General features: G+C 48.3%; 1 protein-coding gene across 1 annotated transcript in view; it reads right to left on the bottom strand.

Annotated features, from left to right (window-relative positions):
• Positions 1-16713, bottom strand: part of CLN8 (CLN8 transmembrane ER and ERGIC protein) — a 43402-nt gene extending 26689 nt beyond the window's left edge. The window contains exons 1-2 of the mRNA XM_030195607.1: positions 16676-16713; positions 14992-15636 (exon numbers count right to left, since the gene is read on the bottom strand). Of these exons, the coding sequence (XP_030051467.1) occupies positions 14992-15492 (501 nt within the window). The 5' untranslated portion in view covers positions 15493-15636; positions 16676-16713. The remainder of the gene's footprint in view (positions 1-14991; positions 15637-16675) is intronic.
• Positions 16714-17030: the final 317 nt, after the last annotated feature.

Below are 17030 nucleotides of genomic sequence, written 5' to 3'. Positions count from 1 at the left end.
CTCTTTTCTCTGCTTTGGAATTTGTGCTATACTAAAGGGAGAAGGATCAGTACACAGAGGGTCACTGCCTGTTTCTTTAGTGTTCTCTATCTCCACCTGCTGGTAGACTGATACAACCCGCCAGTTCCTGGATTCATCTGCTGTGACTAAGGGAAAGAAAATTATCAGGTGTGTCTTAATTTTTCCATATCATTTTTGAGATACGGCGACCAGAATTGAACGCAATACTCGTGAGGTCGCATTGTAGATGTTCCCAAATTTGATCCATGTCAATGACTGCTGGTCTTGCATCCACCAGCATCTCTCCAGGAGGGCTCTCCGATGTTATAGGGACCTCCAGGGACACATCAATCTGTTCCCAGGCAATTCCCCCTTCTCCTCTCAATGGGGTAGACTTTGCTGATGGAATCCCCTCAGTACATGTTATAATTCCTGGACTCTCCAGCCCTTGCAGCACCACACTTTCAACTAACGAGTCCCTTCTGGGTCATAGGGGCATAGGTCTAAGTTTAGGGCTAAAGAAAGCCCCCTCCAAACTTTGCTCAAGTGTTGTTCCAGAGCCATCCATAATCCCTGCTGTTAATCTTCGCGGTGAAGCCCGCAATATTCCAGTTTAGCCTGCAACTGATGGGAAGTGGAATCGAAAACCGAGGGATAGATTTGCATCTTCCCTTTCCTCTTTCCCATCTTTGCAAATGAGCAGCGACTAGCAGAGTTCTTGCACGTTTGTCTCTTCAAGACGCCATTTGTCTCAAGTGACAAAGTAAGGACAGCTTAAATACATAGGCCCATCAACAATACCACAAGACTTCATCCTACACCAAACAACTATACTTTTTTTGAGTAGATGAATACCAATTCCATAGAGTTCCACAGATCAATCCAGCAGATGGCAGTAGAGAGAACGTCGGAGGTCTGCTACATCTGGTCCTGTGTAGCAGTATTAACCTCAGTATTCTCTATTAGTTCAAGGGTCATAACCAAAGGTCCATCAAGCCCAGCATCCTGTCCACGACAGCGGCCAATCCAGGTCAAGGGCACCTGGCAAGCTTCCCAAACGTACAAACATTCTATACGTTATTCCTGGAATTGTGGATTTTTCCCAAGTCCATTTAGTAGCAGTTTATGGACTTGTCCTTTAGGAAACCATCTAATCCCTTTTTAAACTCTGCCAAGCTAACCGCCTTCACCACGTTCTCCGGCAACGCATTCCAGAGTTTAATTACGTGTTGGGTGAAGAAAACTTTTCTCCGATTTGTTTTAAATTTACTACACTGTAATTTCATCGCATGCCCCCTAGTCCTAGTATTTTTGGAAAGCGTGAACAGACGCTTCACATCCACCTGTTCCACTCCACTCATTATTTTATATACCTCTATCATGTCTTCCCACCAGCCATCTCTTCTCCAAGCTGAAAAGCCATAGCCTTCTTAGTCTTTCTTCATAGGGAAGTCGTCCCATCCCCGCTATCATTTTAGTCGCCCTTCGCTGCACCTTTTCCAATTCCACTATATCTTTCTTGAGATGCGGCGACCAGAATTGAACACAATACTCATGGAGCGATATAACGGCATTATAACATCCTCAAACCTGTTTTCCATACCTTTCCTAATAATACCCAACATTCCATTCGCTTTCCGAGCCACAGCAGCACACTGAGCAGAAGGTTTCAGTGTATTATCGACGACGACACCCGGATCCCTTTCTTGGTCCGTAGTTCCTAACGGTGGAGACTCAACTTTGGACATGGCTCAGATTAAAGAAAAAACCTTAATGTAAAGAAGAATTAAGTATTTGGAGAATCAAACAAGAAGAAATGCTATATGAGAGAGATATTGGGATTATCATCCGATAATTTGTCATCCATAAATAGGGCTGTCTGACAACAACTTTTGCTGGAAAGGCTGCTGGAAGAAATGGTAGCCAGGTCTGAACCTGACCGAGTTCTTAGAAAGCTCTTTGGATTTCATATCTGGGAAAACAACTCTCCTGGTTTCCTTTATACTCGAACCTAAACGCAAATTGTATTTAAACATTACTTTAGACATATGAATGAGAAATTCTTTGGCTCTGTTATGTTACTTCCTGATCTTTCTCGATTGACCCAGGCCAGGAGGAGAGCATTTTTGGCATTAAAATAGAGTGTTCTTGCCCTGGAAGGGACTTTTATATTGAAATTTTCTTGTCGATGCATGGTGGGCATAGTTTATTATTTTGTGAGCCGAGTCAACTTGTAGAATTTTTGAATGCTAGGGAGAATCCTGTAATTACTGGTGGAACAGTACCTTAATTAACCTTAATCAGCTAGCCTTAAGCTATTACTAGTTTCTTCAATAATTTTTTTTTTGTATTTCCTTGTTATATGGACCTTGTCTCCATTATTGTGGGTGAAAGTTTTAAATTTATATTTTCAATTTTGATGTATTTGTAATTTACCTGGGCCTTGTTTACTACGGTCCGCTAGCGTTTTTAGCTGAGCCAAATTTAGCGCGCACTAAATGTTAGAGTCGCCAATATGTTCCTATGTGTGACTTAGAGGGACATAATCGAACGGCAACGGCCATCTCCATGGCCGGCCATCTCTGAGGACGGCAACGCGAAGGGGCGGGACCAACCGTATAATTGAAAAAGATGGGCGTCCATCTTTTGTTTCGATTATACGGTTGGGGCCGGCCAAATGCATAGGATTTGGTCGGATTTGAGATGGTCAGCATCAGTTTTCAGCGATAATGGAAATTGAAGCCGGCCATCTCAAAAACGAACAACGCCAAGGCATTTGGTCGTGGGAGGGGCCAGGTCCCCCTCACATTCCAGGACACCAACTGGGCACCCTAGGGGGCACTTTTAAAAATTAAAAATTTTTTTTTAATACCTCCCAGGTGCATAGTTACCTTACCTTGGGTGCTGAGCCCCCCAAATCCCCCCCAAAACCCACTCCCCACAACTCTACACCATTACCATAACACTTATGGGTGAAAGGGGGCACCTACATGTGGGTGCAGTGGGTTTTGGGGGGAGGGGGTTGGAGGGCTCACATTTACCACCACAAGCGTAACAGGTAAGGGAGGATGGGCCTGGGTCCACCTGCCTGAAGTGCGCTGCACCCACTAAAAACTGCTCCAAGGACCTGCATACTGCTGTCATGGAGCTGGGTATGTCATTTGAGGCTGGCATACAGGTTGGCAAAAAAAAACGTTTTTAAAGTTCTTTTTTTTTTTTTGGTGGGAGGGGGTTAGTGACCACTGGGGGAGTCAGGGGAGGTCATCCCTGATTCCCTCCGGTGGTCATCTGGGCAGTTCGGGCACTTTTTTGGGACTTGGACCTAAAAAAAAGGCAGATTAAGTTCTCGCTGCAACCGCCCTTCTTTTTTAAATTATGGCCTGAAGCCGGCCATCTGTTAACCACTCCCATGCCCGCCCCTGTCCCTCCTTCGCTACTGTGACAAACATGCCCCCTTTGACTTTCGCCGGCTCCGCAACGGAAAGCAGTTGAAAGCGGCCAAAAGCGGCTTTCGATTATACCGATTTGGCCGGATTTAGGAGATGGGCGGCCATCTCCCGATTTGTGTCGGAAGATGGCCGCCCTTCTCTTTCGAAAATGAGCTGGTTAGCGTTTAGCACGTGCTAAAAATGTTAGTGTGCCCTTAGCGCAGATTAGTAAGCAGGGCCCTTAGTTTTGTATTTTTTTTCCATTCAGATTATTTGATGAATGTAAAATTTAAAAGTGATTATAAATAATATAAGTTAAAAACAAAGCTGAAAGGACAAGACATCCAGCCAATTTTAGCTGATTAATTTTTAGAAAATGTTCATCTGAACCTAGCTAGTGTTTAACTGAAATTTCACCTAAATCTGTAAGGTGAAAATTTGGCCCGCTACATTTATTGTAGCGGGGGGGGGGGGGGGGGGGGGGGGGGGTGTATATATGTCTTCAGGCCAATGTTACCTGGTTAGAGCTGCCAAAGTCAGACACAAAGACCCCTTAAAAAAAAAAAAAAAAAAGTGTGGTGGTGGGGGGGGCGGGACTTTATGATTCATTCCCACTCCTTAAATTAAAAATACTCCTCTCACCAGCAATAGGACTCCATTCCTCCACCCCACAAACTATTTAAAATTTAAAAAGATCCTCTACGAGTAGGAACGCTCCCAGAAAAGCATATCAATATTCTTATCCCTCTCAGCCTCCCTCTTTCCTCTTCCTGACTGTACTTTAAAAAAAAAAAAAAAAAAAAAAGCCCTGCCATAAATGGGAGTCAACTTCTCTGCTGTCATCAGAAGAACACCCCAGCGGTTGCCCACATTCCTCTTACTAGCTCCTGTTGCCCAAATAAACAAATATGCAGGCTAGGGATAGCCCTCTGCCTGCGGTCCAAAAGATATCATAATGGATGGGAAGGGAGCAGCACCAGCCAGTAATGCTTTTCTTTTGGATACTTACGACCTAGGTAAAGCAATGGAAGCTGCCTCCAGAGTATTAAATGACAAGGAAAGAGAGGAGAGGGGAAATGAAGGTCACTAACAACTAAGCTTTTTGATAAAATTATAGAAGTGGTATCAGCAATTTTTTTAAGGGGGTGGGTGGGTGTAAAATTAGCAGCCGAGTGAAGGAAGGACCATCTGAAGATATTAACTTTTTTTGGGTTGCAGTAAGCAAGAAAGAGGGCACTAGCAGGCTTCTCCTAAAAAAATATATATATATATTTGGCAGCTTAGGGAGAGGGGGAAGAGTCAACAGCAGGCTTTTTAAAATATGTGGAGGCCAAGAGATAGGGAGAATGAGGAAAGTTGGTAATTGGGCTATTTTATTTTAAGAGTTGGGAAGCAAGGGGCATTGCTTAGGTTTATAGAGTTGGGAATAAAATGGCCAGACAAAATTATGTCTGCTGTTGGGGAACCTTTGTCCAGTGCCAATAAACGGGACAAAAATTCAATATGTAAGGATTAATAATTCATAACAGCAAAAAAAAAAAAATTCCAGCAAGCTAATTGTTTTGACTTGTCACCACTCAAAATATTATACATTTACCCCCTAGATAGGATTCTAGATACTGCTGGGGAGGAGTCCGCTGTCTTGGTACATGTGGGTACCAATGACATAGGAAAATGTGGGAGAGAGGTTCTGGAAGCCAAATTTAGGCTCTTAGGTAGAAAGCTCAAATCCAGATCCTCTAGGGTAGCATTTTCTGAAATGCTACCTGTTCCACGCGCAGGGCCCAAGAGACAGGCAGAGCTCCGGAGTCTCAATGCGTGGATGAGACGATGGTGCAGGGAGGAGAGCTTTAGATTTGTTAGGAACTGGGCAACATTCTGGGGAAGGGGGAGCTTTTAAACTAGAAATGGGGGGAAGGCTGACAGTCGCTCAAAAGCGCATGGTTCGGAATAAGGTATCTTGCAAAGATACCTCACAAACAGGGAAGATAGGGTTTCTGGAAAGTGAGGTTGCACAACAGACCGTGGTAGGCCAGGTGCCCTTAAATACAACTAAAGATCAGACAAAAGATGGCAAATCAGTAGTGTCCAGTACTAAGCATCATGCAAATAGGAACAACAAACATACTCTGACATGTCTATATGTAAATGCTAGGAGTCTAAGAAATAAGATGGGAGAGTTAGAATATATTGCACTAAATGAAAAATTGGATATAATAGGCATTACTGAGACCTGGTGGAAGGAGGATAACCAGTGGGACACTGTCATACCGGGGTACAAAGTATATCGTAGTGATAGATTGGACCGGACTGGTGGAGGGGTAGCATTGTATATTAACAAGAGCCTTGACTCAGATAGATTACATATTCAGCAGGACACAAATCACACCCTTGAATCATTGTGGGTTGCAATTCCATGTATAAAAGGGAAAAGGACCGTCCACCTCGCCAGGATGAGCAGGTAGACGCATAAATGATAAAAGAAATCAGAGACGCAAACAAAATGGGCAATGTGATAATAATGGGTGACTTCAATTATCCAAATATAGACTGGGTAAATGTAACATCGGGACACGATAGAGAGGTACAATTCCTTGATGAAATCAAGGACAGCTTTATGGAGCAGCTGGTGCAGGAGCAGACGAGAGAAGGAAAAATTCTAGACTTGGTCCTTAGTGCAGCGCATGATCTGGTGAGGGATGTTATGGTACTGGGGCCGCTTGATAACAGTGATCATAATATGATCAGTTTTGATATCAACCTTGGGAGTAACTATACACAGGAAGTCAAATACGTTAGCGTTTAACTTTAAAAAAGGAGACTATGATAAAATGAGAAGAACGATGAAAAAAAAACTTAGGGGGACAACTGAGAGGGTAAAAACTGCCTGGTTGAAAAGTGAGGTGAAGGAAGCTATTAGGGTTAAAAGAAATGCCTTCAAAATATGGAAGAAAGATCCGTCTGAAAATAACAAGCAGCAGCATAAGGAGTGTCAAAGCAAATGCAAGGAGCAGATAAAGAAGGCCAAGAGGGCTTACGAAAAAAAGATAGCATTAGAGGCAAAAAAACATAGTAAAAAATTTTTTCGGTATATTAAAAGCAGGAAGCTGGCAAAAGAATCGGTTGGGCCGCTGGATGACCGAGGGGTAAAAGGGGCGATCAAGGAAGACACAGACGCAGCGGAGAGATTGAATGAATTCTTTGCTTCGGTCTTCACCAAGGAAGATTTGGGTGGGATACCGGTGTCGGAAATGATATTTCAAGCGGACGAGTCGGAGAAACTTACTGACTTCACGGTAAACCTGGAGGACGTAATGGGGCAATTCAGCAAACTGAAGAGTAGCAAATCTCCTGGACCGGATGGTATTCATCCTAGAGTACTAATAGAACTGAAAAATGAGTTTGCGGAGCTACTGTTAGTGATATGCAATTTATCCTTAAAATCGAGCGTGGTACTGGAAGATTGGAGGGTGGCCAATGTAACGCCGATTTTTAAAAAAGGTTCCAGGGGAGATCCGGGAAACTATAGACCGGTGAGTCTGACGTCGGTGCTGGGGAAAATGGTAGAGGCTATTATTAAAAACAAAATTACAGAGCACATCTGAGGACATGGATTACTGAGACCAAGCCAGCACGGCTTTTGTGTGGGGAAATCTTGCCTGACCAATTTACTTCAATTCTTTGAAAGAGTAAACAAACATGTGGACAAACGGGAGCCGGTTGATATTGTGTATCTGGATTTTCAAAAGGCGTTTGACAAGGTACCTCATTAAAGGCTACAGAGGAAATTGGAGGGTCATGGGATAGGAGGAAAAGTCCTATTGTGGATTAAAAACTGGTTGAAGGATAGGAAACAGAGAGTGGGGTTAAATGGGCAGTATTCACAATGGAGAAGGGTAGTTAGTGGGGTTCCTCAGGGATCTGTGCTAGGACCGCTGCTTTTTAATATATTTATAAATGATTAAGAGCTGGGAGTAACTAGCGAGGTAATTAAATTTGCTGATGACCCAAAGTTATTCAAAGTTGTTAACTCGCGACAGGATTGTGGAAAATTAAAGAAGGACCTTACGAGACTGGGCGGCTAAATGGCAGATGACATTTAATGTGAGCAAGTGCAAGGTGATGCATGTGGAAAAAAAGAACCCGAATTATAGCTACGTCATGCAAGGTTCCACGTTAGGAGTTACAGACCAAGAAAGTGATCTGGGTGTCGTCCTCGATAATACACTGAAACCTTCTGCTCAGTGTGCTGCTGCGGCTCGGAAAGCGAATAGAATGTTGGGTATTATTAGGAAAGGTATGGAAAACAGGTGTGAGGATGTTATAATGCTGTTATATCGCTTCATGGTGCGACCGCACCTTGAGTATTGTGTCAATTCTGGTCGCCGCATCTCAAGAAAGATATAGTGGAATTGGAAAAGGTGCAGCGAAGGGCGACTAAAATGATAGCGGGGATGGGACGACTTCCTTATGAAGAAAGACTAAGGAGGCTATGGCTTTTCAGCTTGGAGAAGAGACGGCTGAGGGGAGACATGATAGAGGTATATAAAATAATGAGTGGAGTGGAACAGGTGGATGTGAAGCGTCTGTTCACGCTTTCCAAAAACACTAGGACTAGGGGCATGCGATGAAACTACAGTGTAGAAAAATTTAAAACAAATCAGAGAAAATGTTTCTTCACCCAACGCGTAATTAAACTTTGGAATATGTTGCCGGAGAACGTGGTGAAGGCGGTTAGCTTGGCAGAGTTTAAAAAGGGGTTAGACGGTTTCCTAAAGGACAAGTCCATAAACCGCTACTAAATGGATTTGGGAAAAATCCACAATTCCAGGAATAACATGTATAGAATGTTTGTATGTTTGGGAAGCTTGCCAGGTGCCCTTGGCCTGGATTGGCCGCTGTCGTGGACAGGATGCTGGGCTCAATGGACCCTTGGTCTTTTCCCAGTGTGGCATTACTTATGTACTTATGTACCTCCGTTTACAAAGCCACACGGCAACGCCAACACAGCCCATTGGGCCGCATCAGCATTAGCACACCGGCAGCCGCTATCGCGGCTTTGTAAACAGGGAGGTTAATATTTAAATGTTTTTACATATCTATACACATATAATTTTGTTTTAAAACAGATCTTCAGATGCCTTGGCATCTAAGGTAAAATTATGTATAATCATACCTGATAATTTTCTTTCCATTAATCATAGCTGATCAATCCATAGACTGGTGGGTTGTGTCCATCTACCAGCAGGTGGAGATAGAGAGCAAACTTTTGCCTCCCTATATGTGGTCATGTGCTGCCGGAAACTCCTCAGTATGTCGATATCAAAGCTCCATCCGCAGGACTCAGCACTTAGAGAATTACACCCACGAAGGGACACTCTGCCCAGCTCACCACCGCCGAAACGGGGGAGGGGAATTAACCCAGCTCATCCCCACACAAGTGGGGGAGGGGAATCCGTCCAGCTCATCCCCGCGGAGCGGGGGAGGGACACCACACCCGCCGATGCGGGGGGATCTGGCTTATCCTGCAACCGCAACCGCGGGAGGAGCTGACTGACCCTAACACCGCCGAAGCGGGAGGGGTACAAAGCTGCCCTACAGCCGCACGAAGCGGGAGGGAGTGCCGGCAGAATTTATGTCTCAATCCAGCCCCGTAAAACGGAGGGGAGAGGAATGCAGCAGCTCACTGTAACACAAAGTCGTCTCAACTCTTGAAGAATCCAAGTGAAAGAAGAACTTGAACACGAAGTCCTCCTGAAGTAACTGAAGGCTAAACTTGAACCTAAAATTCAACCAGAATATAAACAGTACAGATATCTGGGAGGGGCTATGGATTGATCAGCTATGATTAATGGAAAGAAAATTATCAGGTATGATTATACATAATTTTACCTTCCATATCATCAAGCTGATCAATCCATAGACTGGTGGGATGTACCGAAGCAGTACTCACCCAGGGCGGGACATAGAAATCCCTGACCTCAACACTGAAGCTCCAAACCGGGCCTCCGCCCGTGCAGCCACAGTCAAACGGTAATGCTTGGAGAATGTATGAGCCGAAGCCCACGTTGCCGCCTTGCATATCTCTTCCAAGGAGACGGATCCGGCCTCTGCCATCGAGGCCGCCTGAGCTCTCGTGGAAGGAGCCTTCAGCTGGATAGGCGGCACCTTCCCCGCGGCCACATAAGCCGCTGCAATGGCTTCCTGGACCCATCTTGCCACTGTAGGCTTAGCAGCCTGCAGACCCTTACGAGGACCTGCAAACAGGACAAACAGATGATCCGATTTCCGGAAATCATTGGTCACTTCCAAGTATCTGATGATGACTCGTCTCACATCCAGATATTCAAGAGCGGAGTACTCCTCTGGGTAGTCCTCCCTACGAAAGGAAGGGAGACAGAGCTGCTGATTCACATGGAAGCGAGAACCAATCTTGGGCAGGAAGGAAGGCACTGTGCGAATAGTCACTCCTGCCTCAGTGCACTGCAGAAAAGGCTCTCGACATGAGAGCGCCTGGAGCTCGGAAACTCTTCTGTCTGAAGTGATAGCCACCAAAAAGACTGCTTTCAACGTCAGGTCTTTCAGAGATGCCCTCGACAAGGGTTCCAAAGGCGGCTTCTGCAATGCTCTTAGCACCAGGTTGAGATTCCACGCAGGCACCACTGAGTGCAGAGGAGGGCGCAGGTGATTAACTCCCTTGAGAAAGCGCACCACATCTGGCTGCGAAGCCAGGGAAGCACCCTTCAGGCGGCCCCTGAAGCAAGCCAGAGCCGCTACCTGGACTTTAAGGGAACTGAGCGACAGGCCTTTCTCCAGACCTTCTTGCAGGAACGCCAACACTGAAGAAATTGGAGCAGTGAAGGGAGAAAGTGAGCCTGCTTCACACCATGCTGCAAAGATACGCCAAACCCTGGCGTAAGCAGTAGAAGTAGAGCGCTTCCTCACTCTCAGCATAGTGGCGATGACCTTGTCTGAGAAGCCCTTCTTCCTCAGACGCTGCCGCTCAATAGCCAGGCCGTAAGACCAAAGGGAGAGGGATCCTCCATCACCACGGGACCCTGATGTAACAGGCCCTGCTCCACTGACAGCCGCAGAGGATCGTCGACTGAGAGCCTGAACAAGTCCGCATACCAGGGACGTCTGGGCCAATCCGGACCCACCAGGATTACCCTGCCGGGATGCTTTGCCACCCGGTCTAGCACCCTGCCCAGCATGGGCCAGGGCGGGAACACATAGAGGAGCTCTTGTGTCGGCCACTGTTGGAGAAGAGCATCTACTCCCAGGGATCGAGGGTCCCGTCCTCTGCTGAAAAAGCGCGGCACTTGGCCATTGGCCGATGATGCCATCAGATCTAGGCTCGGCTGGCCCCAGCGCTTCGTGATGTCCAAGAACGCCTGAGCAGATAGTTGCCACTCTCCGGGCTCCAAGGTATGGCGACTGAGGAAGTCCGCCTTGACATTCATGACTCCGGCAATGTGGGCCGCTGAAAGCTGCTCCAGGTTCGCTTCCGCCCACTGGCAAAGACTCATAGCCTCCTTGGCTAGAGGGGCGCTCTGGTACCTCCCTGGCGGTTGATATAGGCCACAGCCGTGGCATTGTCCGACAGGACCCGTACAGGCTTCAACACGAGTACCGGGATGAACTCCAATAACACCAAGCGAATGGCTCTGAGTTCCAGGAGGTTGATAGACCACTTGCCTCTGCAGGAGACTAGAGCCCCTGCGCTGTCCTTCCCAAGCAGTGGGCTCCCCAGCCCATCAAAGAGGCGTCTGTCGTGACGACAATCCACTCCGGGGTCACCAGAGGCAATCCTGCAGACAACTTGTCTGTCTGCGTCCACCAGCTCAGCGCCTTGCGCACTGCTGGGTCCACGGGAAGGCGCACAGCATAATCCTCCGACATCGGAGTCCAGCGCAGCAGCAGAGATAGCTGTAGTGGTCTCATATGAGCCCTGGCCCAGGGCACTACTTCCATCGTGGCCGTCATAGAGCCCAACAGCTGCACGTAGTCCCAAGCCCGAATAGGAGAGGCTACTAGGAACTAGTCCACCTGAGCCTGAAGCTTGACAATCCGATTGTCTGGCAGGAACACTCTGCCCACTTGGGTGTCGAATCGAACTCCCAGATACACCAGGGACTGAGTCGGGCGCAGCTGGCTCTTCTTCCAGTTGATGATCCATCCCAGGGAGCTCAAAAGAGCAACTACCCGGTCCATAGCTTTGCCGCACTCTGCATAAGAGGGGGCTCGGATCAACCAGTCGTCCAGATAAGGATGGACTTGTACTCCTTCCTTAGCAGGAAGGCCGCTATGACCCCCATTACTTTGGAAAAGGTCCGCGGAGCAGTAGCCAACCCGAAAGGGAGGGCTCTGAACTGGAAGTGTCGTCTCAGGACTGTAAAACGCAGAAAGCGTTGGAGAGGAGGCCAGATGGGAATATGCAGGTACGCTTCCTTGATGTCCAAGGAAGCCAAGAACTCTCCTGCCTTCACTGCCGCTATAACAGAGCGGAGAGTCTCCATGCGAAAGTGCCTCACTTTCCAGGCCCGATTGACCCCTTTGAGGTCGAGGATAGGCCGGACAGAACCTCCTTTCTTTGGAACCACAAAGTAAATGGAGTAACGTCCCTTGCCCATCTGATTTTTTGGCACCGGAACGACCGCACCCAGGCGGATCAGGTTGTCCAAGGTCTGCTGCACTACCACAGCTTGACCGGAGACATGCAGGGAGAGAGTACAAACCCGTCTCTTAAGGGTTGGCAGAACTCTAGCTTGTAGCCGTCTCTGATGACTTCCAGCACCCACGCGTCTGAAGTTATAGTGGTCCACTCGCCCAGAAACGAGGACAGCCGTCCTCCAATCTGCACTGGGGCGTGGACCAAGGCCCCGTCATTGGGTACTAGACCCTGGGGGAGGACCGGAGGGAGCACCTCCGGGACGGCGGTCTCTGCGAAAGGAATGCTGCTTGGGGGAGAAAGTCCTCTTGAAGGAAGAGGGGGCAGAGGAACCAGACTTGCCCGGGCGATATGGAGGTATCGGGACGAGTACTAACCCGAGCCCTGACCTCTGGTAATTTCTTGCCCTTAGACGTGCCGAGATCGGTCACGATTTTGTCCAGCTCGACCCCAAAGAGCAGCTTGTCTTTAAAAGGCAATCTAGCCAGGCGGGATTTAGAGGCGTGGTCAGCAGACCAATGTTTCAGCCAAAGCCACCGCCGCGCAGAGACTGTCTGAGCCATGCCTTTAGCTGAGGCTCTCCAGACATCATACAGCAAGTCTGCCAAATAGGCTAAGCCCGATTCCAGGGCCGGCCAATCAGCCCTCAAGGAATGATCCGAGGGGGAAGCCCGCTGCACCATAGTCCGGCACGCCCTGGCCACATAGGAGCCGCAAACTGAGGCCTGCAAACTTAAAGCAGCTGCCTCCAAGGACGACCTTAAGGCCGCCTCCAATCTTCTGTCTTGGGCGTCCTTTAGGGCCGTGCCACCTTCCACCGGCAACGCCGTTTTCTTAGTCACCGCAGTGATTAAAGAATCCACGGTAGGCCACAGATAGGCCTCACGTTCACTCACAGCCAAAGGATAGAGGCGGGACATAGCCCTAGCCACTTTAAGGCTCGTTTCCGGGACATCCCATTGAGCCGCAATTAAGGTGTGCATGGCATCATGCACGTGGAAGGTTCTAGGCGGGCGCTTCGTCCCCAGCATAATGGCAGAGCCAACAGGGGCTGAGGGAGAGACGTCCTCCGGAGAGGAAATCTTCAAAGTGTCCATGGCCTGTAACAACAGGTTGGGCAAATCCTCTGGGCTAAAAAGCCGCGCTGCAGAGGGGTCATCCGCTCCATCCGAGCGGGGATCTATCTCCTCCAAGGAATCCGCAAAGGATCGTTGGGAGACCTCAGACACGCTGCCCTCATCTACAACGGAGGAGACAAAAGTCCTCCAAGGCCTGGAAATCAACCCGAGGGCGTTTACCTCTGGGAACCTCAACCTCTTTATCAGAAGAGGGAGCAGGGGCAGCGTTTGCATGAGGAAAGCCTGATGCAGCAGCAAAACAAACTCGGGGGAGAAACCCCCCAGACTGTGCACTTCCGCAGCCTGGGCAACAGCCCTAGACGCACTCTCAACCGGCGCTCGCAATAGCGGGGGAGAGACATGCTGCGCATCCAAAATGGCGTCCGGCGCGAAACTCCGTGAAGGAGCCGCGCGGGAAGAACGGCGCTTAACTTTAGCCGCTTTTGTGCCGTCGCCCAAATTAAGGGCGTTCATGGCATTAATGTCTCCAACCTCAAGGGCGGCCCCGAAGAAGCCGTCCGAGCCGCGTGGCCGGCCAAGATGGCGGAGGCGAGGAGCGGGGGATGGGCGTTTATGGCGGGAAAAAACCGCCACGCCGGAGGAACGACCGGGACATTCATCGGTCACTAAACTATCACCCATCAAGGGCGAATCAGGTTGTAAAACCCCCGCATCCCCTCTAGAAGCGCTCCAGCGATCCGGGGAGCGACCCTTTGCGCCCTCGCCCTCCGACGCCATTGCCACGAGGAGAAGAATCGGGGAACCCCCTGCCCGCTATAAAAAGGTAAAATTACCTGCTTGCCGCTCCGAGCTGTAACGAACTGGTGTCCCAGTGAGTAGCTGCAATGAACGTTTAAAGAAACGTCGAATTAAACGCCTTTAAAGACGTTTAAAAATTTTTTTTTTTTTTTTTTTAAACGGAGCCAGCGGGAGGGGGGAGAAAAGGAGGGACCTGGCACCACCAGGTTTGCACTTGCTCAAAAGAGCCCTCAACCCCAGGCCTCAACAAAACCTAAGGATTAGGCTTGGAGGCCTAGCCAGAGCTGCTGCTGTGTGTGACCACCACCTGCTGAGATAGAGAACATACTGAGGAGTTTCCGGCAGCACATGACCACATATAAGGAGGCAAAAGTTTGCTCTCTATCTCCACCTGCTGGTAGATGGACACAACCCACCAGTCTATGGATTGATCAGCTTGATGATATGGAAGATCCATTTTAAAACATAAGAAAAAAAGAAAACATTTTTTTTTAATATTTAAAAAAAAAAAAAAAAAAGTTTAAACACTAACTCCCCTGTTTACAAAGCTGCACTAGCAGCTGCTGGTACGCTAATGCCGACACAGCCCATTCACTTTGAATGGGTTGTGTCAGCATTGGTACACGCCTTTGTAAACGGGGGGGGGGGGGGGGGGGGGGGGTTAGCCTGCTGGGATTTTTTTGCTGTTGTGAAAATCAGTGCTAACCATCTAACATTTTCCCCCCTCCAGACCCAGCTCTGCCCCAAAGCCCACTCAGAATATGAACAGTTCATATCTGCTGCCTAGTGAAATTTGGAAGGCTGTATGGTTTTATTTTCAAAGATTTAATCTTACTCAGATGACCTCATATTATACTTTGCAGTCAATGCACTGGCTACAAATGGCCCAGTTCTATTAAGACTCCAAGCAGAATTCTGAGCTCTTCTTTGGAGTCCAAAGTCAAAGATTATACCTCCCTCACTGCTGCATAAACACAGCCAAAGAGGGAGTTTTTGTTAAATGTCAGATTCTTACCTTCAAGAGCATCCACGAGATACAGGTGAAAGGAGTACTAAGCTCTAGCAGCAAAGCTATTATCGGCATATAATGACCAATCACGCTGTAAACCAATGCTCCACAAAAGCCGATGAAGGCAAAAAAATGATGAGTAGCTAAGACGAGGTCGCAAGTCCAGAAGATCACGTTGGACATATGCAGAGCTACGTTTTCAAACAGGAAGAAGCCACATGCTATCAGAATGTTAAACCAAGACCAGTCCTGTTGGCCAAGGACCTTGTCAGCATTGAGGACGGGGTCCATTAAGGCCCACAAGCCGGCCACTGTGCTCTGAATTCCAAAAATTGCACGAGTACTAGCTAAGCACCAAAATACTTTTTCCTTAGCTGACAAAGAACGATAGGTAGCAAAAAGACAGGACATCCAGTGAGATGCCACAAATAATCCCAGATAAAAGACAAAGCCAGCAGTTATGAGCTTCAAACGGACTTCCCAAGAGAAGTAATCCATAGCAAACATACTTCCTTCAGATGCACAGTCACCAACAGATAATTTTCTTCTATGAAGTATGGTACGGTGCTTTGTTACTTTCAAGCACTAATGCCTCAGGATTTACTGTTTCTGTGTTACTGCAAGGAAGGGACGACATGATGCTTTCTCCATCTGAAAAACAGAAGAGTACAAATTACTATTACACAATATATCTCAATACTGAAAGCAGCAAAAAGTTTGGTTCCACAAAGCAGAAATGAAACAGATTCTTGCTATAAGGTTAATTCAAGAGCACACGAAAAAGAGTGAACTGAACAGCAGTATGAAAAACCTGCCACAGAGCCATTCACGGCCCTAGAACGGAGAAGCTGCTCTGTGGATAAGGGAAGCCCTTTGGTTCTGTTTTCTGGTGTAACATTTGCTGGGAAAATGATGAACTGCCTTTGATAAGGTGGGGACAGGGTGGAAACATAAAACTACTCTTTAGAGGCAGAGGGGTCTCAAATTCCCTCCACTCTAGAGGCCAACTGACACCAGGATTTTTGGTTTCTGCCGAACCTGAAGACGAAAACAAAACTGCCGCCTGTACCCAGAGATAGCTCCCCACACCTGAGCCACCCCCCACTGGCAGCTCCCCCTGCTCCTACCTTTTTGCTGGCGGAGTGGTAGCCAGGTAGAGGGCGCAGGAGCAGAAATCTCACTTCCAGCAGCAGTCTCGCAAAACTGTAAACGGTGAGTGAGTGAGGATCGCTCTGGATATGGCTACCGGGACTTCCCGCACAAGTTTTGCAAGCCGCCTGCCACGGGACGTCCCGGAAGCCATTTTCTGAGCTGTGCATGCACACGAGTGAGTAAGGATGCTCCCGTGTCTGCTACTCATCAACAAAAAGGTAGGCTCAGGAGGGAGTGCTTTGGGGGGGGGGGGGGGGTCTGCTGCCAGCAGACCCATCTTCTGCTTCGGAGGGGGGTGATCATGAGAAGGGGGAAGAGTTTTTCTGTTTCATCTGAAAATGCAAACCTGAATTTCAGACCAGTTTCGGAGCACAACTCAAAATTCAGTCGGCTTCTACTCCGTTCATCCACCCCGTAGGCTGTTTTCCAACGCAGAAGACTGAAAGGAGTCTCGCTCCATGCAGCTTCTCAGCTAAGACTGCCTTTTTTCCCCGCCCCCTCTGCCCTGCCCCCTTCCGCATCATCATCAGTTACTTACCTTGTTTGCTGGCGGGGTCCCCGATCCCCGCCAGCCGAAGAAAAGTCTTCTTCAGCGCCGGTCGACTCGGGCGCCTTCCTTGTGTGATCATCTGTTTCTGACGCCTTACGTTCTGCACCCTGCATTTAGCCCCGTGCAGGACGTATGGCGTCAGAAACAGATGATCACACAACGAAGGAAGCGGTGGTAGAGTCGACCCGGACTCATTGGCTGGCGGAGGAGGGGGGGATTGGGGATCCCCGCCAGCAAACAAGATATGTGCATCTGATAATGCGGCGGCGAGGGCGGGGTGGGGGTCAAATGTAGAGTGGCCCCTCGTAGCTGCTACGCTCTTCTTTACTAGACTGTAAGCTCC

Source organism: Microcaecilia unicolor, chromosome 3 (genome assembly GCF_901765095.1).
Source record: "Microcaecilia unicolor chromosome 3, aMicUni1.1, whole genome shotgun sequence".
In the NCBI taxonomy this organism is placed as follows: Eukaryota; Metazoa; Chordata; class Amphibia; order Gymnophiona; family Siphonopidae; genus Microcaecilia; species Microcaecilia unicolor.
This window is presented reverse-complemented; position numbering and strand designations above follow the sequence as displayed.